The sequence below is a fragment of the Syzygium oleosum genome, unplaced genomic scaffold (genome assembly GCF_021117445.2).
Source record: "Syzygium oleosum isolate NSW1041296 unplaced genomic scaffold, Sole_v2.1 Sole_v2.38, whole genome shotgun sequence".
Lineage (NCBI taxonomy): Eukaryota > Viridiplantae > Streptophyta > Magnoliopsida > Myrtales > Myrtaceae > Syzygium > Syzygium oleosum.
This window is the reverse complement of record NW_026607522.1, coordinates 442,036-463,329: the sequence shown is the minus strand read 5'-3', so window position 1 is coordinate 463,329 and position 21,294 is coordinate 442,036. Positions and strand designations below refer to the sequence as shown.

The 21,294-nt window shown below is 40.2% G+C and overlaps 2 protein-coding genes and 1 non-coding gene across 4 annotated transcripts; 1 reads left to right on the top strand and 2 right to left on the bottom strand.

Annotated features, from left to right (window-relative positions):
* Positions 1–3,626: 3,626 nt before the first annotated feature.
* On the bottom strand, positions 3,627–6,496 carry LOC130135856 (peroxidase 3-like). The gene is made up of 4 exons (XM_056305666.1): positions 6,218–6,496; positions 5,513–5,704; positions 4,786–4,951; positions 3,627–4,157 (listed from the first exon to the last, which is right to left on the bottom strand). The coding sequence occupies exons 1-4, from the start codon at positions 6,431–6,433 to the stop codon at positions 3,754–3,756; spliced, it is 978 nt and encodes a 325-aa protein (XP_056161641.1). The 5' UTR covers positions 6,434–6,496; the 3' UTR covers positions 3,627–3,753.
* A 3,257-nt stretch (positions 6,497–9,753) lies between these two features.
* Positions 9,754–15,389, bottom strand: LOC130135861 (uncharacterized). 2 transcript variants are annotated; one of them, XM_056305671.1, is made up of 8 exons: positions 15,109–15,389; positions 14,308–14,733; positions 11,148–13,297; positions 10,799–11,068; positions 10,637–10,717; positions 10,429–10,540; positions 10,268–10,334; positions 9,754–9,988 (listed from the first exon to the last, which is right to left on the bottom strand). In XM_056305671.1, exons 1-8 carry the CDS (start codon positions 15,233–15,235, stop codon positions 9,892–9,894), a joined length of 3,330 nt encoding a protein of 1,109 aa, XP_056161646.1. In that variant the 5' UTR covers positions 15,236–15,389; the 3' UTR covers positions 9,754–9,891. The 2 variants fall into 2 exon arrangements, with proteins under 2 accessions (XP_056161646.1, XP_056161647.1); XM_056305672.1 differs by lacking the exon at positions 15,109–15,389 and adding an exon at positions 14,806–14,860.
* An 839-nt stretch (positions 15,390–16,228) lies between these two features.
* TRNAP-AGG (transfer RNA proline (anticodon AGG)) lies at positions 16,229–16,300 on the top strand. Its single transcript has one exon. It is a non-coding gene; the product is annotated as a tRNA-Pro (tRNA).
* The last annotated feature ends 4,994 nt before the right edge of the window (positions 16,301–21,294 follow it).

Sequence of the window (21,294 nt, the reverse complement as noted above, 5' to 3'; positions counted from 1 at the left end):
AACTGTTGTTATTAGATATTTCCTTTTATTCGATTGATAATTCAATTTGATTTATTTTATGGCTGAAAAACCAGATGAAATGCACAACGTGAATATGACATGTCCATATAAAAGTTGTCACTACATCTTCAAGTACTCGGAGTACAACTATTATCTAAATCTCACTGTTCCCGTATGTTTACAAAGAGACCATTGCATAGCCAAGGACTATTATTGTCAATGTAAAAGTTGGTGTAGAGACAAGAGTTTGTTCATGAATTTGTGGAGCATTCTCCATTTGATTGAAGAAAAAGGGATAAACAACAGTTGAAGTTAAATCACCTTATCCTTCAATCATTTCCTGTTCTGTAAGATTAGCTTTCGGAAGTAATTAGCTAATTTTCTTACCGAAATTTTCGGTGTTGGTGTGGATTTTGGAGTTAAGCCTTTTATAATTAGCATGCGATGTTTGTGTTCTCGACAAATTGGTGTGTATCTCGTTGGTTTCTGATGAATTTAGCGACTCTTTCTAGGGCATTGCACGACTACTACTAGCGACCGATCAAGCGGAGCCAAAGAAATTAATCATAGTCTCGATCCATCGTTGCGTCTCTTGAGCTCTTTCCATTAAATGGTGATGATTTGAGCATTATCTAAACCGCTTTTGGTGATCAAATTCTGTAATCCATACTCTCTGGCCCGTTCTGCAGTCATAGGGAATTGACTAGCTTGTACTTTTGTTCATTGTAATTTGAAATCATACGCTTATGACAGCTCTCCTTTATACCATCGTTGGAGACTAGATTCTGTAGCACATTTGCCCGCTTGCCAATTATACTTGTTCTCCTTCGTCTCTTGGTGCAGTGTATGTGCAGCGGCTGTGCCAAGGTCCCCGAGTTTCAGACGAATAGATGCTCGATTTGTAGGCAACCGGTAGAGCAAGTTATGGAAATTAAGGTGAACAATGGCGGTGACGGCTCGGGAGAGTCTATGACTAAACGGACAAGGATTGTCTTCGCGTATATGGTTTACAATCCCGGTTTACCTCGATTATACATGAGATCTCGCCTCGAGACAACTTTCGCCCGCTGCTCATGCTCCAGCGCACGCTCTAGGTTGCTTGTGTCGAAAATAACTGATCGCAGATTGGACCCCAAAATTCTGTGTTATGAAAACGGGAAATGATGAAGTGACTGTCCAGTGTCCCCAGTGAGAGTAAGAGCGCGATTTGCTTGAGGGACAAAGTGTTGAGGAAGATTGAAGCCCTAATATTCAGCTCCAGCTCCAGCTGCGCCTTTCTTTTATTTCCTCGTTTTTGGTGCTATTAACCTTTTCTTTTGGTAGTAATCTCTCTAAAAAATTCTTTTATTCGTGTTATCCCTTGAAGACTATCTACAAGCTTGTTATGTAGCGATTGGTGCAAACGATTTGTGACTGATATTTTCATCCTTTCATTTATTATAAAATTCTGAAAACTAGTTTCTTTTTTAGATATTTCTGAAGAAAACACACAAAATTTCTACGACGCGCGTCTCATGCAAGCATATTCGTTTTTCACCCACTGATCTGACTCTATGGAATTTTATGTGGTATTCCAATGAATCATCTGACTTTTGTGTTTGGAGAATTTTTACAAATTGAATATTATCTCAAACATGTTAGAAACCTATCACTCGCTAGTTGGAGTGACCAGCATGTATGATTTAATATAAGAAATTCCGTGGGCCACATTATTTACCAAAATAATAAATGCGTTCTGCTCTAATTGATTATTCTGATATGATTCATTTCGGTAGGCATGCTTTAATTGGCCTATTTAATGGTGAATTTAACCTAACATCATGTGGAATCATGAACAAGAATTGCCAAAAAAAATTGAACAAAAAGTTTTAAACTTATTGCACTTTTACCAATTTAATCCTAAATTTTTAATTTGACCAATTGAGTGCTAAACCTTTCACCTTTTGCATGTTGAGTCCTTTCGACCAATTTCAGTTGGAAATCGCTGATGTAGACGTTTGTCGTGCCACGTAGGAGGCCGGTGTTGACATGGACAATTTTTAATGATATTTTAATATTTTTTGAATTTATTTATCTGTTTTTTTCTCTTTTATTTTTTTCTTCTCTTCTTCGGGCCTCTCCAACGACGGCGAGGTCAAGCCTCGCTGGTGGCCAGCGAGGGCAAGCTTTGCCAAAGGCCAGCCCTTGCCTTTGGCTGGTCACCGAGCCTTGGCGACTGGCTAGAGGAGGAAGAACAAAGAAAAAAAAAGAAAAAAAAGGAAAAAGAAAAGAAAAAATATAATAAATAAATTTTGAAAAACATATTATTAGAAATTATTCACGTCAGCGCCGGCCATGCCACATAGGATGGTCGGCGGCGCCACGTAGGACGGCCAGCGTCCATATCAGCGATTTCCAGCTAAGATTGGCCGAATGGACTCAATTGGTAAATCATGAAAATGTTTAGAACTCAATTGACAAAATTAAGAAGTTTATGACTAAATTGGCAACAGTGCAATAAGTTTATGACTTTTTGGATAATTTTCTCATAACTGCCTCTAGTAGTTTTAGCTCATTACTTCTCACGTAAAGATTTGCATTTCATTACATCTATATATTAGATCTGCATAATTACAAAAAATCCATTGACATAGAACAAGCACGTAATGCGTGTTTCACATTTTATTTTTTGGGCGGGGGAGTTCTTCTGTAGCAGCACTACCAATATGAGATGTGTCTGAACATTATTTTATTGGTTTAAAGTACCTAACCTAAGCTAAATTATTGTAAGCAGAAAAGACTGGCTGAAATAAGACAAAAAAGGACCACGCTCGAACTCTCGGTTGGCCCCATCTCTAAATTCAAAAATTGTGGCTGGACGTCCTCCTCCGTAATTATCAAGAACGATGGTGACTGTTAGCCTAACGGCGCTCGATAAAAGATTATGGCTTGTTTGATGGGAGATTGGGCTTTGTCCTCACTCATTCTTCCACTAAAAGCAGTAACTATTCTCTTAAGGCAACTCTCAATCTATTATTCTTTTTTTCTATGTTTTTATATATTGATTCGATTCTACACACGCGCATAGAGCTGCTCAACTCTGTCATGCATAATCAACACACCTTCAATAGGGAGAAAATGCCACGCAATTGCAATAGTGAATTGTTGGCCACCGTAAACAGCATCCCGTCGGTTCAAAAAGAAAAAAAACAAGGCATCCCGAGAACACTATAGCTGGAAACTAGAAATACAGTAATGGATTAAAGGTGATTTGTGAACCTGATTTAGAATTCATCATTCTTAATGCGAAATGGCAATGATCCAAAACTCAAGTGCTTCTCCTCTGTTACCCTTTGAATCACTAGCTCAGTGATATTGCCCCTTACGCCACAATTATGTAATTGCTCCTTATGCGAGTTTTTTTTTGTTCATCAGGGTTAGAGGAGGGATTTCAGCTTTATTTTTAAAATTTCTAGCCATACCCTCTTATCATGGGTCGAGTTTAACTCGGCCTACACAAGTCAGGCTTATATTAGATTAATTAAAAACTTTTATATCTTAGCTTGTTAGACCAATCCCGTAAAACGGTAAATTACAATTAATTAGTGTAGCCCACGTAAAAAAAAAAACTCTTACATAAATCACACATTGCCATAGGCAAATGATCCTCCTCCTACTTCTTATTAACCTTTTGCTCTCAAAACACATACATAACCGAAAAAGAAACTATAAAAGCTCACAGCAAATTAAAACCCACATTTTTCCACAAGACTTCTAATTAATCACATTACATTTCTTCCGGATCTCGCCATTGCTCCCCGTGAGCACCTCAACCGCGCCCATCCGCTTCATCGACTGGCCGAACTCGGTGAAGAAGGAGTCCTGGTCTACCAACTCGTCGACGATCTTGCTCGACTCCTCGTCGGTCAGGAGTGCCGCGTCGGATTGGAAGAGGCCCTGTTTTTGGTTCAAGGCTGTGTAGTAGTGGCTGTCGAAGGAGAGGGAGCTCCCGGGGTCCATCGCGACGGTGGTGGTGGTGTCGGAGAGCGTCTTGCACTGGGCCTTCAGTTGGGAGGCGTAGGTTGGGTTGAGGGAAGGGTCTTGGTCTCCTTTGCCGGTGAAGTTGTAGAGCCTGTTGCTGAAGAAGTTGCAGTGCCCGACCCCAATTGTGTGCCCACCTGATGACCAGATATCCAGCATACTTCATTAATTAACTAATCAATTCATCTTCTCTTCTAATTTTGATTAGTGATTACTTTGTCCTCGTGTAATGTCAAGTGAATGTCCAAGTCTGTGTCTTGTTCATATCGAGAAAAGCTTGGGTGTTTTCCATGGAGTGTTTTTCTTTCACTTGAAAGAAACCAAAATCTACATAAATATGAAAATTTGAAACTAATCTTCGCCCACGAATATCGTGCTCCGGTTGCCCATTCTATATAAAATAGAATGTGTGGTCCAACTTACACCGTTACTAATTAATAGCAACGGCATATGTTAAGCAACCAAATGAAAGAATTGTTTGTAATGATCCTCTGTTACACCTGAACAAAAGAGTTCGAATAATTTTGCCGTGGACTTCAATGCTAGAATACTTTGTTTTGTTTTGAAAAAAAAAAGGGGGTTTCTATTTTATATTTTTTAGAGATAAAACCTGGTACAATTATTGTGTATTTTTACATAAATTTTTTTTACAAAAAGATAGGTATCCTAGAGCAGAATATTGACTTACTAGACATTATTACCTGCCCAAGATAACATGGCTAATTTTGACCATATGAAACGTGATTCGTTTGTTTAATAATGTACCTGATAAGACAACAAGGTCATGGAGAGTGAGGCTCTTGTTGGCAAAAGATTGCTTGAGAGATGTGAAGTTGAAAAATGGAGAAGGAATATTGGAAAGTGCTTCTGATTGGCGGGAGATTCTCCCATCTCTTCTTCCTGTCAACACCTCCCACATCGACTTTTGGAACTGCAAAATCACAATTGATTGGTGCAATAATGTGAGATCCAACAAAAATGTCAAATTAATGTAAATCGTGATATAAATCCACTATTAGTGGGAGTTTTCAACAGCCAGAAGCAAGAGAAAACTTTAATTTTGGAAAATAAAAATTATAATTTCAAAAGAAAAGATGTAGATTTGTTTCTAAAGTTGATTGAAGTTACTGAACTTTTTCATAGTACCGTGCCGTGATACATTTTATAGAAGCAAAAAGCATTCAATTGGATTACGATAAAGTTAGGATGTCTATATATTTTTTATTATCTACCTATAGATTGATCACGAATCAAAATATGGTTAGGCCGATGTACTTGTGGGGTCGAAAATAGTATCAAAAAAGACAGATGAACTTTAGCTAGATAGCCTAGTGTCGCCATTGGATGGTCCAAAAGCTTTTTCCACGATAGTTTTTGCTCAAGGGCACGTGTGAAAGGAGTGTTGATGAGGTTATCAAAGTTCTACTAACTCACATTGAAAAGTTTAAAGTGCCGAAACAAACTCAAGTTTTCATCACCCCGAAAGTCTTACTTGGAAAGAGACAGAGTCTCTAGCAGCTAAGGCTACGATGTCGGCACAGGAGACGACGCATGGGCATGTTTCCTCCAGCTTCTCCTTGATCTCGTCTATCACGTCGAACCCCGTTAGCGACTGGTTCGGAACGGCCGCCTTCTCCGCCTTGTTGTTTGCCGTCGAGTCCAGCAAAACCGAGCCGTCGCAGCCCTACACAGATGAAGCGATGCAATCAAACACAGATGAAATATTACCGCTTGAAACTCTCCTTCTGCAACCATGCATGTAAGCATACATGTTTTACCTTGCGCGATGATATGGAACAATGAAATGATTCTTCTAAAAAATATATCCGTTCTCGGTGCAATCTAGACATAGCACGAAACTCGTGTATGCACAAAACTTGAGTATTTCATGAACAAATATATATGCTCTGGATGACCGTGTAGGACAGTAGATCAAAAGATGGTAATTCATGCACAAGGCGAGTTCACCGGCCCGTCGCGCTCGCATGCATCCTTGAATGAAGGTGACTTTCATCGGGTCATACTATAGCCTCGTATAACTAGTTTTACTCACGCAAGTCAAGTGCATATAATTTCAATATCATCTTCTTTTTAGATGGAGAGATTGCCGATTGCCTAGTGAGAGAGTCCCAGCATAGGTGCGGCGTCGGGATTAATCTATGCATGGATGATATAGTGTGTGTATATACAAACGTACCCTGACGAAGCAATCGTGGAAGTGCATCCTCAAGAACTTGGCGGGCAAAGCCGAGTTGCTAGCGACATGCTTCCACGTGATATTCTGCACTATCTCCTCAGCGAGAGGACATGCGCTCTTGTAGAAATTCTTCCTTAAATCCCCTCCTTCTGAATCTCCTATGTGCCCAAAGAAGACAACTACAGTGATCGCCAACGCTAAGCTCATTGTATTCATCCTCTCTCTCTCTCTCTCTCTCTCTCTCTCTCTCTCTCTCTCTCTCTCTCTCTCTCTCTCTCTCTCTCTCTCTCTCTCTCTCTCTCTCTCTCTCTCTCTCAATCAATCAACTAGTAAGGCATGCATGTTCATGCATACTTTCATCCTTTATATAGGGGACCCAAAGGCAAAACAAAGCAACAGGGTTTCCATTTTTCGCAGGGTTCACTGATTACATCATTGTTATTTGCTAAAAAGGTGGGGAAGCAAGGTGAGATCACAAAGCAAGCAAAGCCCGATCATGGTCAAAAGAGCTTTAATTTGACTTGTCGTGTTGCTCCAAGTCTGCGGAGATACGAAGTGTATTTGGTTAAAGGGTGACCTAAACTACGATGGCTGGTTTGAAAAACTGGCGGTGCGAAAATCAGTGAAAAATGGCGATAGCGACTACGGTGGGACTATGCTACTAGGGCTTCTGGAAAACGACTCGCCGGGGATCGGAATTCCTTGTGGCAGGTGAAGAAAAATCCATCTTCCTGTTCAAAGACGCAGCATTTCAACGTTTCGTCCTTTTAAAATCTGCGAGTCGCCCATAAAAAGCTCGTGGTGACATGCATGGCTTCATATTCTTCGATGACATATATAACCTAATGGATCTTCTAGTTGGTGCCAACTGTGAATACCAAATCCCCTCCTAACAAGGTTGAATATGATCAGCACTGAAATGATGATAAAATCCCCCATTCTTTTTGTTCCCCCGTCATTATCACACGTATTAGTTGCGTCCGCCGGACTTCTCTTGCATGGATAACAACGGCAGTGCAGTATCAGGATAAATGACCCACCAGAAGCCGAGGTTTGGCAAGTCAAAGTTGACAGTAGCTGCGAGGTCTCTAAGTGGTTTCCAGTACGATAGCTTTCTTTAAGAACACCGAGTTTGTCGTACAAATCATATATAAGTCTAGGGTCGTATACGACTTGACCGGTATATAATTATAAAGAAAAAAAGTGTATCATGCTATGTGTATACCAAAATGTGGAGACCATATAGCTCTCTCATCGTGCGTTATCATATAGATCGGGGGCATTTTCATTTGAACAAGTAATGTCGGTCCAGGGTGAGGTTTCACCATTCAACGTCGCGCTCGGTAGAAAAGCAAAGGGAAAAATAACATAAATCTTCGATTTGGCAAAGACATGGGTAATTAATAAAAGTAAAACCCTACCTTTACTTTGCAATCTAAGCTCATAAGATATACTGAGACGACAATAAAGCAAGTAGCGACATGTAAGTGCAACATCCACGTCCGACGCTAGGTCATGTGTGAGAATATTAGAACATACTAAAGTCCCTCTCGTTGCCTTATGAATTAGGCTTAGCATGCCCATTCCGACTTTCATCCCTCTCCTTACTTAATGAATTAGGACGAGCTGCTTTCGCTCCTAGACTTGGTCAGAAAGAAAGAAACTGAAGGAAGGGAATTTCACATTCACGCTACAACCCTAATGCTTTCGATCTCTCCATCACAGGATAGGCCACGACGAAGCGAATATCCTTTGGTCCGTTAAAAAGAAACACGTTCCCGGATATCCTCGTAGAAGGTGCGTAGCATTTATGCAGACAACGTATTGAAGTAATGAAAACACAACTCAGAGGACGTTAGACACCTTTCCAAATATAAAATTTTGATTAATTTGGATGCGTCACTTCGTCAAAACTGCTCTTATAGTGGTCAACTTGTCATAAATTAACAAAAGATCACAGAATTAATAAAAGACTAATCACAAAAACAACTTTCAAAATGTCACGAGGAACCTTAGGTTGAAAAAGGAAGTTCACCTTAATCGATACTTCTACTAGGCACAACTCATCTACCTAATTAATGAAGAACTTTTCGCCATTGTCGTCAATTTCTTTTGCAGACATGCCTATCGGATTGTTCACTGGACTGGAAACAGAGAACGTGACCGCGGACATAACATAGTATCAACATCATGAAGCACGTATTTGGCAAATGGGAAGTCCCAAGCTCCTGCATTTTGGTGAAAGAAATTGATTCTCTGAAAGAATAATAGGAGGAATGCCATTGGTCGATTTCGCGGGAAGTAAATGGAACGAGAAGGAACGGCGGCCAAATAGCCTTCTAGTCCATCCATGAATGACAACTGATAAGTGAGATTGCCTCGTGAAGGAAATTGATTCGACCTACTACAGCACAGTGCCAAAGTGTGTCGTACCTCTCATCTCAATCATGTAATATTTCCGTAAGAGCTGATAATTTTCAATTCATGATCAAATAAGCAGATTGGAAAGGCTTGCGCAATAACGTACCTAGACAACAAAGGGTGTGGCCCGATAAAAAAAAAAAAAAAACAAAGGGTGTGGGAAATTCATGCCATGTCATTAGATATTGCATCGGTTCACATCACGACCGAAACAGAACAGCAAATTTCATCCCACACGATGATAAATCGCTGCTTCTAGTAAAATTCATCAAAACATGTCAACTCCGCGTCAATTTCGAGTTCACTTGTGTTGGTGTCTGGTCAATTTCTGAGTTTCTCTCAATAAGTTCGTGTCATGCTCGGGTATTACCCATTGTCGCTTCCCACCACAACACGCAGAATACCGTCACCCATTTTTACTTAGTTTAGAGAAACCTCATAAACGGAAGAAAATGGGGACAGCAAGAAAGAGAAAGATGTAGAAATATAAACAACTTTCGAAACGAAGAGGACTAAATAGGAACAACAGGGATCCACCAAAGAAGATCCTTCTACTTCTCTTTTTTCAAAAGAAGAAGGATCCACACAAAATCGATGAAAGGGAAGAGATTTGAGTGAATGAAAAGGAAAAGAACAAGGGATGAATTCAACTTGTGTGATCCACATAACAACATTCAGTTTTCTAACAAAGATAAATGAATCCAAATGACTCATAAGACTACCGTCCAAAGAGAATGGCTTTCTTGCCCATTAATTAGAATGGATAGGCAGGTTAAACTCTTCCCTGCCAAATGGACTGTGGATTGGCACAATCTATTCCATAAACAATTACGTGGTGTCCTTGGCTGAAGAAATTTACCCATAACATCTTCCACAGTTCAATAAACACCATAATAAATCTACACTTAGCAATCTTTTCGTCTTTAGGAATGCTGAAAATTTAAGTAAAAGCAGCAGAAAATATAACAATCTAATTCCAGTAAAAGTTGGAGAATTCTTTTGCAATTCACTTCATTTTGATAGCAGCTTTAGAATCCATTTCATTGCAAAACAAGAAAGAATCAATTGAATGGTAGTCCTAAACCCCCCCCTCCCCCTTCTTGCATAATAAAGTGTTCTAGACAAATAAATAATTTCATTTGAACAACATGTGTGAACTCGGTACAGCATACTATGTACATAACACTGCATAGCTATAGTATCAAGCCAAGGCCACCATATGCAGGCGTTAGGACAGAAGAGGCTTACCCCCTCTATTTATGTTTGGCCACAGGAACAAAATTGTGACCATCTTTTTTAAGCCAAATTGTCGAGCGAGTTCTTTTAACATGATCTGCAAAGAGACGGTGCCTGCAATCATGTAAAGCAAGTATATTAGGAACACCAAAGTGAAAACTTGCTGTAGCATTCAAATACTCATTTCAAGCTCTCTAAAATTTGATAATTGATGTTCTGGCATAAGAACAACTTAAAACGGATTAAAAACAAGAATAAGTTAGAAGACAGATAATGGCCCCAGAGAATAATAATGATAAAGAAATTCTAAGACAGATGAAAAAACCACCCTCCAACTCTCTTGCACACAAACATTTCATTTTTGTTCACAGTAGTACGTTCGAGGAAACTGACCTTTCATATTCCAGCTTTTGAGTAACTATCCCGTTCAGCAGTAGCTCTGAACTATATACTGTTACACCTGCATGTACAAGAGAACATGATCAAGTCTCTATATGTTGCAGTCTAAAGGGATAAAGACAGTACCCAAAAAAAAAAAAATCATCACTCTTGACCTTTCTCAAGGAAAGGAAGGCACATGTCGTAGTCGTCCTCACAGGATAAAATCAACAAATCATCTGCTAATTTATCATCTCTCAAAGCAGATCTTCCAATTCTCTCTACTGGCTGAAGTCATTCAAAAGTCAGAATAACATAAGAATTTGAACTGACATTACCGTGCTGTTAACAAAAAATGCTTCAGATGAGCTATGTACTACATACTTGGCCACCAACTGCTCTGACTAGACTTGATATTATGTCTTTACCAGGCTTTACATTTGAGGTGATCAAAACTCTTCGACCCTGCGGAGATACCGTTTTGAATGAGCTGACAAAATAACAATGATCCTATGATGACCTAGGTAAAGACGAATCAAACCTTACCAGTAAAAGTGGATGCTGGCATGCGCGCGCCAATGAAACAGGCATACTAAAGCCAAATTGCTTCTCCTTCTTGGCATCTCTTAGTATGTAATTTCTCTCATCGAGAAAGCAGTTAGCTTGTCCACAACTCTCAAGCCATAAATGGGTAACTACCGGCTTTCCAGAAGCAATTGCTTCTAACATATTTCTTGTACGCACAAATTTATCTGTTATGAAATGCGTGGCTTCAGCAATAGAAGACACTGCAGAAGCTCCTAGACGAGCCAAAATCTGTAGAAGAGAACCATAAGATACAGTTTAAACAAAATGTGATTCCTTGCTAAAAAAATCAGAAAATCACAGCTAATACCTTTTTCTGCTGCTTGATAATATCATCATCCAAGTGGTGGCTGTACAAGACACTAATGTCACTCATGTCTCTCCTCTTCCGCATATCCTTGTATGCTGAAGAAGGTCGTGGTCCTGATGCATTTAAGCTCTTAATTTCGTTCCTGAGGTATGATCTTGAAAGGCTCTTCTTGCACGATGGATACATATAACCATTCCCCACACAAACCGGCGAAGCATCATTGAAGGGCGTTAAACAGTTAATAGGAGTAGTATGAGCTGAATTTCCATTACATTTTTCTCTTGGAGTATGACCTAACATGGCATTTGATTCTGTATTCTCAGTGGATGATGTGGCGCCCACATCTCCGTTTCTTTCAGACAGCCCAATCGCGTCAGTCATGTTTAAACCCTTAGCTAACAGTTCCCTATCCAACTTGAAAGAAGTGGTCTCGCTAGCTGCATTCTCTAGTCCTGATTCAAAATTTTGAGCTGGCAACTGTACTTCCAGATCACCCTTACTAGTAGCATCAGATTTCATCCGTTTTTGTCTAACAGACCTCTTGCCCCTTTCTACTGCAAGGACCTGCTCCGGTGAATTTCCTCTCGCCTTGACCATTGAATCATCATCACTTTTTTTGCTACTTCTTCCTTCTCGGGTGCTTCTTTTCCTTTTACAGACCCCAACATTCTCTGCACTATCTGTTGCTTTCTTGTGGTTACTTAATAAACTTTCTGTCCTTTGCACTTGATTAACTGCCAAGGAAGATCTGGTTCGCCTAGCTATGGGTGTTAAGAAACCACCTTTGCCTAGTAATTGCTGCTTGCTGGCGAAAGTAACTCCATTCGCTGTTCTGGTGACATGTCGTTTAGCAAACTCACCAGCTGGGCGTCTTCTGAGAGATTCCCTGTTTTTATGCTGTAAGTTCTCAGAAGGCAATTTTTTCAACTTTTCACTCATATTGGCAGTAAGGCCAGTCATATCCAACTTGTGAGTTCTTTGTCCCGGACTGCGGCACCTCTTCTTATCCTTAGAATGCTTCTGCAGTGAGATGGATGGCTTTTTACTTTGTTCATTATCATCTCTCTTTGTGCTTCTCAACTTTCTTGTAGAAATGCTGATGTCACAATTATCCTCCCTAGGAAGGGCCTCCCCCTGGCATAATTCTTCCATAGCCTCTGCAGCCAGTTGAGTGTCAAAGCCTACATTGAGCATGTCTGGCACACAAGCATCACCAGCAATTGCCCCCGAGTTGTCTCTTGAAGAATCTATCTTAGACTGTTCATCCAACTGGTTTGCAAGATCCCTTTTGAGATTCATTTCAGCCGCTTTGGCCACCATCTGACTTTTTCCACCCATTCTCCAAATTGCTTTTGAATCAGAATGAAGTACGCCATTTATTTTGCAGGGAGCACTTGATGGTTCGTCCCTTTCTCCATGACCATCTTGTTTTCTGTTTCTGTGCTTCCTGGGCAAGGTCACGGATCTGCACTTACTGCTCCCACCATCAAAGAAATCTTCCTTCCGCCTGCAGAAAATATCTCCACCACCCTCATCCTCGCGTCCATCATCCCAGTCAAAAACCTCTGCTCTTACAGTTATTCTACTTGCACTCTTGGCCAAATTCTGTGGCCCTTTTGCACTCGAGATTGATAATGGTTTTCTTCCAACAGTGTTTCCAAAGTCAAGCTCTTCATGAAGTTGCTCGGCATTGTCCTTCAGAAACCTGTCAACAAAATCAAGTGCGTTTGCCTGTGAAAGTTCTCCTGGTTCTTGAGATTCTACATAGCTTAATCCAGCAAGTTTGTCATTTCCAAGAGGAACTTCCTTCGAGTCAGCTGTCTCATCAGGCATATTGTCAACATCGTCTGCAAAGAGTCGTCTAACAGTGCAACTCCCAATTTTGCACTTCTTCCCATGTTCCATTTCCTCCGTCTTCTCAATAGAAGTCTCAGCATCACATTCCTGATCAAATTCTTCACCAGATTTAAGAGAAGCACCTCGGAAAGATGTCCCATTATCTTCACCAGCCTGTTCTTCTGAAGACTGCCTCATGCTCCGGAGAGAACATGACGCACTGCTAGCACCATTCAGGTACATGCTGCGAGCAGCTAAACCAGATGCTCGGAGAGATGCTGCACGAATTGAAGTAAATCCCCTTCTGACAGAACCTAAGCAAGAGAAGGACAGGATAAAGAACAAGAAAGCAGTACAACAATTACAAGGCAGGAGCACTGACATACCATAAGATTAACCATTATTAACAAACTAAAACATTAAGTTCGAAAGAAGAATAACTTCCTAATTTCCTAATCTGTATCACACTGACACAGATGATCAAGATCTGAAATGGCAGAAAACAACATAGGTGCACCATCATGGAAGTGAATAATTACTACAAAAAAGCTGCAACAGAACATTCACAGATTCAGTATTCAACCATGCTTATAAGGACCTAAGCCAGAAATTGGCATTTTGGAAATACAATTCCCTACTAAACAAAGAGAGTTAATCAGTCATCTTTACGGTCTCAAGAATACTATTTGACATTCCTGCAAAAAAGAATAAGAATAATATTTGACATGACACACCATAACAAGAAGTGATGCAGCAATGTGAATAATTCATTCAAAAGTGACAGCCAAGAATCTCAAAAACCTGATTGTCATTCTTGGCGGGGATTAAATTCATTGCTAGACACAAATTTCAACTATGCGATTTGTTTTAAGAAAGAAAATAGCATGTAAGTTTTCCACACGAGAGCGAAAACATACTGTTAACCACCAACGGTGCGGTACCTTCATACCATAGTGGTACAAGAGAAATAAAAGCAAAGCAACAACAGAATGTCAGACTTGAGAGGAAATGATAAACTCAGGAGAACACAAGACAGGGATAAAGTGGATTCATTGCTGAACTTGCATGTTTTCAAAGTGGGTGAGTACAAGATAATATATCTGAATGAGCATCCAATAAAAGATCTCCCTGCTACTAATGTTTCGTCAATCTTCACAATGATATGTTTCTTGGGATGATTTCGCAACCAACAAACAATCCATCCTATGCAATAAACAAAAATAAATCCACCTAGCAACTAGGCAGAAAAGACGGACATAAGTCGTTTGTATGGCTTACGAATATGATTAGACATTAAGCTCAGGTAGATTCTGAACAAGCTCACCTGAACTGCACGGTTCATCAGTTAAAGCAGCGGATTGCTCCCTGGTCTTGCTATCCTTGCTAAACGGACCGGGGGACATCTTCTTCTCATCTCTAGAATAACCGCCTTTCCTGTGCGAACCACCATCTGATATCTCGTCATCAGAACCCAGGACTTCAGTTCCACCGGTATCTTCACTCTGACTATCAAAAACGACTTGAGTATCATATGCATCTAATAAGATCTGTGTCTCAACATTCCCGATGCCATCTTCGCAATCAACTACTTGAGTTTCACCGCCAAAATCGACCAATTGGGTCTCTCCACCCATATCTAGGATCTGAGTCTCGAATACGCCATCTAACGGCATAGTATCATCGAACCGCATCGTGCTTTCTACATAGAGCTCCTCGTCCAAGGTCTCTCCTTTCATCGCGTCACCGCATTCTGTCGACGGCAACACAGCATATCAGAACAGCTCGGACAACACCAACTACGGATAACACAATCGAAACAAACCACGCCGAAACACATTCACATGCAGACGTATCCCACTCATTTTATAAACTTTCTCTTTTCCTCCAGAACTAGGGAAAACCCTGCCAAACAAAATCCAACTGATTGATTGCGATCCTCCATACGATCGCAAAGACGCAAAAAGATGTTTTTTTTCCCAGATATTGGTTGCAAAACTTAGAGAAATCCTGCCGAAACACATTCAAAATGCAAGAATCATCCCCAAAGTTGCAAAATTTCATATCTCCTCACAGTAATTTCACAGAACAGTCCGCAACCCACAAACGAAGGGGCTTCTCGGCTTACCAGGGGACGGATAGCGTGAGGATTCGCGATCGGTGGGCAGGGTTCCAGCCGCAACGGAATCGGAATTGGGGATCGGCGCGTCGGGCTGCCCGTCATCGCCGCCGCCGCCGTCAACGACCGAGGTCATTTCCTCCGCTTCAGCCGCAGGTACACGGCGGCGTCATCGGATTGGGCTCGCGACCGAGAACCGCCGGAGGAATCAATGGTGTGCGTTGATGGTCACTATGTGAGAGAGAGATAGAGAGAGAGGGATTAGGGTTTGGAGGTAAGTTGGAGGGAAAGTGAGAGTGGGAGGCGATTTTGGAGGGAATGCTCTGTGCCCCCTCACCATCGGATTCGCAAGTCCAAAAAGACCACCCGGACCAGGAGCCGACCGGACCGGACCGGACTGGACCGGCCAGTTCAGGGTAATTTTGAGGGCACCGATTTGGTTTTTGGTTCCGATCTTTTGGAATTGGTAATTTTCGGTCCGGTTTTCAATTCCCTGAGCTGAATCTCCATTGGGACCGAACCGATATGAATGCATTTTGCCCGAGTGGGAAAATTCATTCAGTTTTTTTACCAAGACTTGGTATCAAGCTGCTTTCCAATTTGTTTTTGGTGGGGTGGGGGGTTCATAATCAAGCTGCTTTTTCTTTGAAACGTAGCATCTTTTGCATCAAATTAGATTGAATGCTGACGAATTTGTTCTGCTGAGTGCTAAGCTGAGCTTTGCTTGACCATGGCGCAGCACATGGCGTGCGGTCCAGCAATTTCAGGAAATTTTAATGGCTGGTTCACGGAAGAAAACCCACAAAGAAAATGTCACCCCAGAAAGGAAATGAGTAGGTACAGAACACGTTGACTGGAAAAAGAGAGCAGAAAGAGAAAAAAGATAATAACAACCACAAATCACAAAATAAAAAAAAGCATGCGACCAGTTCCATTGGCCCATCCAGGACCGGTCCGGTCCGGTCCGGTTCCGAGACCTGGTGTGCCGGTTCCCTGTTCTAGGATCAGGTGAGCTGGTTTCCGGTTCTTGGGTGAGAGAGCCCGACCATTTGCGAACTGATTATGGTTGGTAAAAACTGTATAAGATATACTAATTATATATTAGTGGAAGATTCTCTGTGACAAAAATGGGCATTTGGTCTAGTGGTATGATTCTCGCTTAGGGTGCGAGAGGTCCCGAGTTCAATTCTCGGAATGCCCCGTTTTCCTTTTTTCTTTTCCTTCATTTTCCTTTTCCATGTCTTGTTTATTTATGTTATTTTATTATTTCACTGTAGAATATTTTTAACTTTCCCTCCTGTTGTTTTTTTGTTTTGCTATTTACATGGGACGTCCAACAGCTTGTGTCAATTAAAAAAAGACAAGAAAGGCATTATTTTAAGATTTTCGACTCATTCTATTATATATAATAAAAATCTTGAAGTAGCGGTTCGAACCAAGATTAGACCCGAGAGGGTCGCTGCACCCGGCTACTTGGGGCTGGAGCAAGTAATTTGCCCCTCCTAATTACGAGCGAAACTGAATCAAGCTACTCGCAAGAAGCAGGGGTGTGCAAAACGAACCGCTAAAATCGGGAACTGTCCGGACCGAATTGAATTGGCCAGTTGGGTCCGATTCTCAAGAGTGTTGGTCCAGTTTCAGGTTCCTAAAAGTGAAACTAGTGTCCGGGTGGTCTGGTTTCCGATTCCAAGGGGGAACCGAACTGACTACATATGCTTTTTTTATTTTTTATTTCTTCAAAAAAATTTAGTAAAATATAAACTAAACCTTAAGTGAACTTCATTGACAAAAAATAGTAAAATGTGAACTAACCCCTACGTGACCGGTTCCCAGTTCTACCTTGGAACCGGACTGAACCGGGAATCGATCACCCCTAGTGAGTAGTTCGGGCTCGACTGAATGGGTATTCGTGATTGACTCATTTGATTTTGAGACAAGCTTGAGTTTGAGCTACTCTAATATTTTGTCGACTCAAGCTTTATCAGTTCTCAACTTAATAGGCTCGTGAGCCTAATCGAGCTTAAATTATTTTTGTAAAGAGATAATTAAAAGTAAATAAGATTATCCACAAAATTATACAACATACCCCTATCATTCGAGCTTTTTTAAAGTTGAGCTCAAGTACATTCATAAATTGATTTTAGTTGAGTCAAGTTGAGTCGAGTATCTCAATTTTCTAGTTGAGTTAAGCTTGAACGGAAAACTGTAATAATCCATCGAGCTCAAGTTGAGTTTCAAGCTCAACTTGATGCAAGTCAAGTCGAGCTCGAGCTCATAACTGTATCGACCTGACTCGACTTAATTACGCCTCTATTCCTAGGTGGGCATTGCAATTGTATTTTCGACCAATAAAGTAAGTGCCCACGTCTACTCTACTAGCTAAAAATCATCGAGTGATTGACTTATGGATGTTTTGGCATAACAAATTCATTTCTTTCTTTCTTTTTTACTCAAAAAATAAGACTACGACGATACAAACAACCAAGTTATATAAAACCAGTGTATCGATACGCATTTTTCTATTCGCAGACAAAATCTCGATTTGTCATTTTGTACGTCATTTCTACTTACCAATCATAGTTTCATTCTACAATGTTCATAGTACTACAAGAATGGAACAGGGGAAGAGGTACATTAAAAGTTCCAAAGATTTTAAGGAAGTACATTTGAGTCCTGTGCATTTCTTTTTTTTCCTGTACATTTTACAAAGTCGAAGAAATTCTAACCCGATTCGTGCGACCTATGAGGGCGAGCTTGGCCGCTACTTATCATAAAATGCAAAGATCTGCCGGTCCAGTTTTCAGATTTCCAAATAGCCCATTGCCCTAAAGAGTCTAATAAATTAACAGATCGGATTGTCAAAACCCATAGATTTAAGGCCCTTCCTTACAATTGGATATCCATCCCATGGGACTAAGCCATTGTCTTGTGTTTGCGCTTTGAAAAAAAAAAATGAAATGGATTCTTCCGACCAAAGAAAAAATTTAAATCCTAACCTTTTGAACTTTATGCTATTATGCTCTAATCTCGTAATATTATCCAAGATTTCTATCACAACTATGCAAAATAACAAATGGGCTTCTGTCAAATAGTGATTCCATGACATGGCTATGAGAATCGATAAGAAAAGAATGAAGTACAAATGTTAGCTAAACAAGGAAAAACCCACTTATTAAGGAAAACCACTTCTGACCAAAAAATGGGAAAACCATAAAAAAATGACCTTTCAAATCCCAAATTATATATACCTTTTAAAACCTTACTACATAATGATAAAGGGTTTTGAGCTATCCTTCCTTCATGCCTGTTTCCCAGCATAGCCTTGTTAAAATAAATCAAGTCTCGGAATCCAAAAAGAAAATCCCAAATTAAATCAGCCAAAATTAACTGAAAATTGTTGATCATCGATCCATCATAGGTGCCTCGATTTATGCACAGGTCGCTTGTGAATGCCTTCATTTACCGAATGAAATTTAGATTTTGAACCTCTAATTTTTGGCAATTCGAATCCATTACTTTAATATTTTTTATTGTTTGTATTATTCTGTTGTACTTAAACCAACGGGTTTTATTATTCTAGTGATGTTTTATACTTGTAGATGACTAAATAAACTTTTGATTAACTTTTCGTGGTTCAATCCAAAATTGAAGGGTTTCGCTCATATGAAGCATCACGAGAATCGAAATTGAGAACTCTCACATCTGAGACCAGAATCATAACGGAAAATTGTCCAAAAAATTTTAAACATATTACTCTTTTTTTCAATTCAATTCTAAACCTTTTAATTATATCAATTAAGTTCTAAACATTTTTACATTTTGCTAATTGAGTCTATCCGGCTAATTTTGATCGGAAATCGTTGACGTAGATACCGGCTGTTCTACATGGCATGACCGGTGCTAAAGTGGATAATTTTTAATAATATTTTACTATTTTTTCAAATTTTATTTATTCTTTATTCTTTTTTATTTTTATATCTTCCCTTCTTCCTCTAGTTGGCCGCCAGTCCTCGACAACAGGCCAGAGGCAAGGGCCGATGAGGTCAACCTCATCGGCCTCTGGTGAAGCTTGCCCCCGCCGGCCACTAGTGAGGGGGAGCCTTGCCCGCCTTTGGCAAGGTCGACCTCGCCGTTGGTGGGAGAGGTCCAGTCTTGCTAGGGAAGGAAAAAAAAAGAAAGAGAAAGAAAAAAACAAAAAAGTAATAAATAAATAAATTAAAAATATTATTAAAAATTATCCACATCAGCATTGGTCGAACCACGTACGATGGTTAGCATCCACATAAGAGATTTCCGGCCAAAATTGACTGGATGAACTCAATTGGCATAATTAAAAGTAGAGGTGAGCGGTTTTTGGTCCGGTCCGGTCCAACCCAAGAATCGGAAATCGGATCGGGAGGACCGATTCCCAGTTTCTAGGATCGGGGACCGGACCGGCTAGTCGTGGGACCGTGGACTGATTCCAATGGGACCAATCGGACATGCATTTCAGTCAAGTGCCATTGAATCTGGGCTCAATTCGTTTCTCCATCTCGTTTTTGAGTTTTTTCTTGGTTTTCATACTAGTAAGCAAAGGAAAAGCCGAGCTATTCATCGGATCAATTAATCTTTTTTTCTCCATAAGTCATATGGGAAAATCACGTAAAATCGGCAATAGATTGTGATTGACGTATTTAAAGAACACGATTAATCAAGGAAAACTAGCATCTATTAATAGTTGGCCAACCGTTCTCTGTTCTCATCTTGCACTTCAGCTTCGGTTGAAGCCATGTGCATTGAAAATTTTTCAGCTTATTTTCATCTTTTACAAGAGGGTCCATAAAGCAAACTGTTGAAATGTGTCGGTCTGGTCTTGTCCGATCCAGTTGGTCCGGTTCTCACCTTAGAACCGGGAACCGGACCACTCGGAAATCGGTTCCACTTTTAGGAATCGGGACCCGGACCGATATTCCCAAAAACCGGACCAAACCGGTCGGTCCGGTCCGGTCCCCGTTTGGGCGGTCCATCTTGCTCTCCTCTAATTAAAAGGTTTATGATTAAATTGATAAAAATGTAATAGATTTGAAACTTTTTAGGTAATTTTTCCTGAACCATAATACTAGACCCAAAAATCTGCAATTTGCTCAAATGATCCTTCTTCGTAAGTCACTCCAATATGGACTGATGTCGCGTCTCATGCAACCCTTTTGGCTGGTGTGCCAACGTCTTATTTTTTTATCAATATTTGCTTGACATTCATTATTTGGTGAAGACAGTACGCAAAAGCAATAGAACTACACATGCACATGCAGGACCCCGCAAAAATTTAATTGTTTCTTCACTCGATCAATGTTGTCACTATCCTTGCTTCCAAAGTTTGGTGCGAGAGGTCGAACCAAAAAAAAAAAAAAATTTGGTGCGAGACATTAATTCATGTGGGAATATAGAATTTCGATTTATCTTGACTTGGTCACTCAAGCTAGTCAAGCATATAGATACACGAAAACATTTCATATTCACGGGAAAAAATTGGGTCGGGTCAGGTCCAGTACGGGTTGCGAAGTTGTATTACATAAAAATGAGTCAATTTAGGCAGAGCAATTTCTGGCCAATCTGTTTCATAGATCTAACGAAAAATATTCATAAATTTCTTTCCGCATTTGGGAATTTATATTGTTCCGACACGAGGGTCGGTTTATCCATTTATCAGGTCTAATGCTTTTTGAAAATTTTAATTTCTGTGAACGATAATTGATAAATATATAAATATATACGCATATATAATGGAATTAATTTCTCTTTCTCACTCATTGTCTTTAAGCTGTGGGTGGAATTTTGTCTGTTCATGGGTTGGCTCGCTGGAACCCGTGATTCGCGGTGGAACATATTCTCAGTCGCGCCTTCATTATTGAAGGCATCCTAGGGATCCGCACATCGAAACTTGATTACGAATTAATGTTTGGACATTTGTACTTGCTTGGATATTTGTATTTTTGGATCGACTGGTCATTGCTAAAGAATGTGGACTATCTATGGGATATTTTATTTTTGGATGGTTTGATTTGACGCATTCAGTGATAACAATTACCTTCCCGGTCATCGATTGAGTAACAATGAGTATTTCATCGCCAAAATTTGTTTGTCGTATACGAATTCATGTTTAAGAGTAGTTATGAAGAATCAAAGGGTTGCGTTAACATTGACCATAATTACATC

Coding starts and splice junctions, on each gene's coding strand:
- LOC130135861 (XM_056305671.1), bottom strand. CDS start 15,235: ATGACCTCGGTCGTTGACGGCGGCGGCGGCGATGACGGGCAGCCCGAC. Junction 11,069..11,147: donor TTATCAAGCAGCAGAAAAAG/GTATTAGCTGTG, acceptor TCTCTTCTACAG/ATTTTGGCTCGTCTAGGAGC. Junction 10,718..10,798: donor GCCAGCATCCACTTTTACTG/GTAAGGTTTGAT, acceptor GTATCTCCGCAG/GGTCGAAGAGTTTTGATCAC.
- LOC130135856 (XM_056305666.1), bottom strand. CDS start 6,433: ATGAATACAATGAGCTTAGCGTTGGCGATCACTGTAGTTGTCTTCTTT. Junction 4,952..5,512: donor GAGACTCTGTCTCTTTCCAA/GTAAGACTTTCG, acceptor GTGATTTTGCAG/TTCCAAAAGTCGATGTGGGA. Junction 4,158..4,785: donor TGACCTTGTTGTCTTATCAG/GTACATTATTAA, acceptor TCTGGTCATCAG/GTGGGCACACAATTGGGGTC.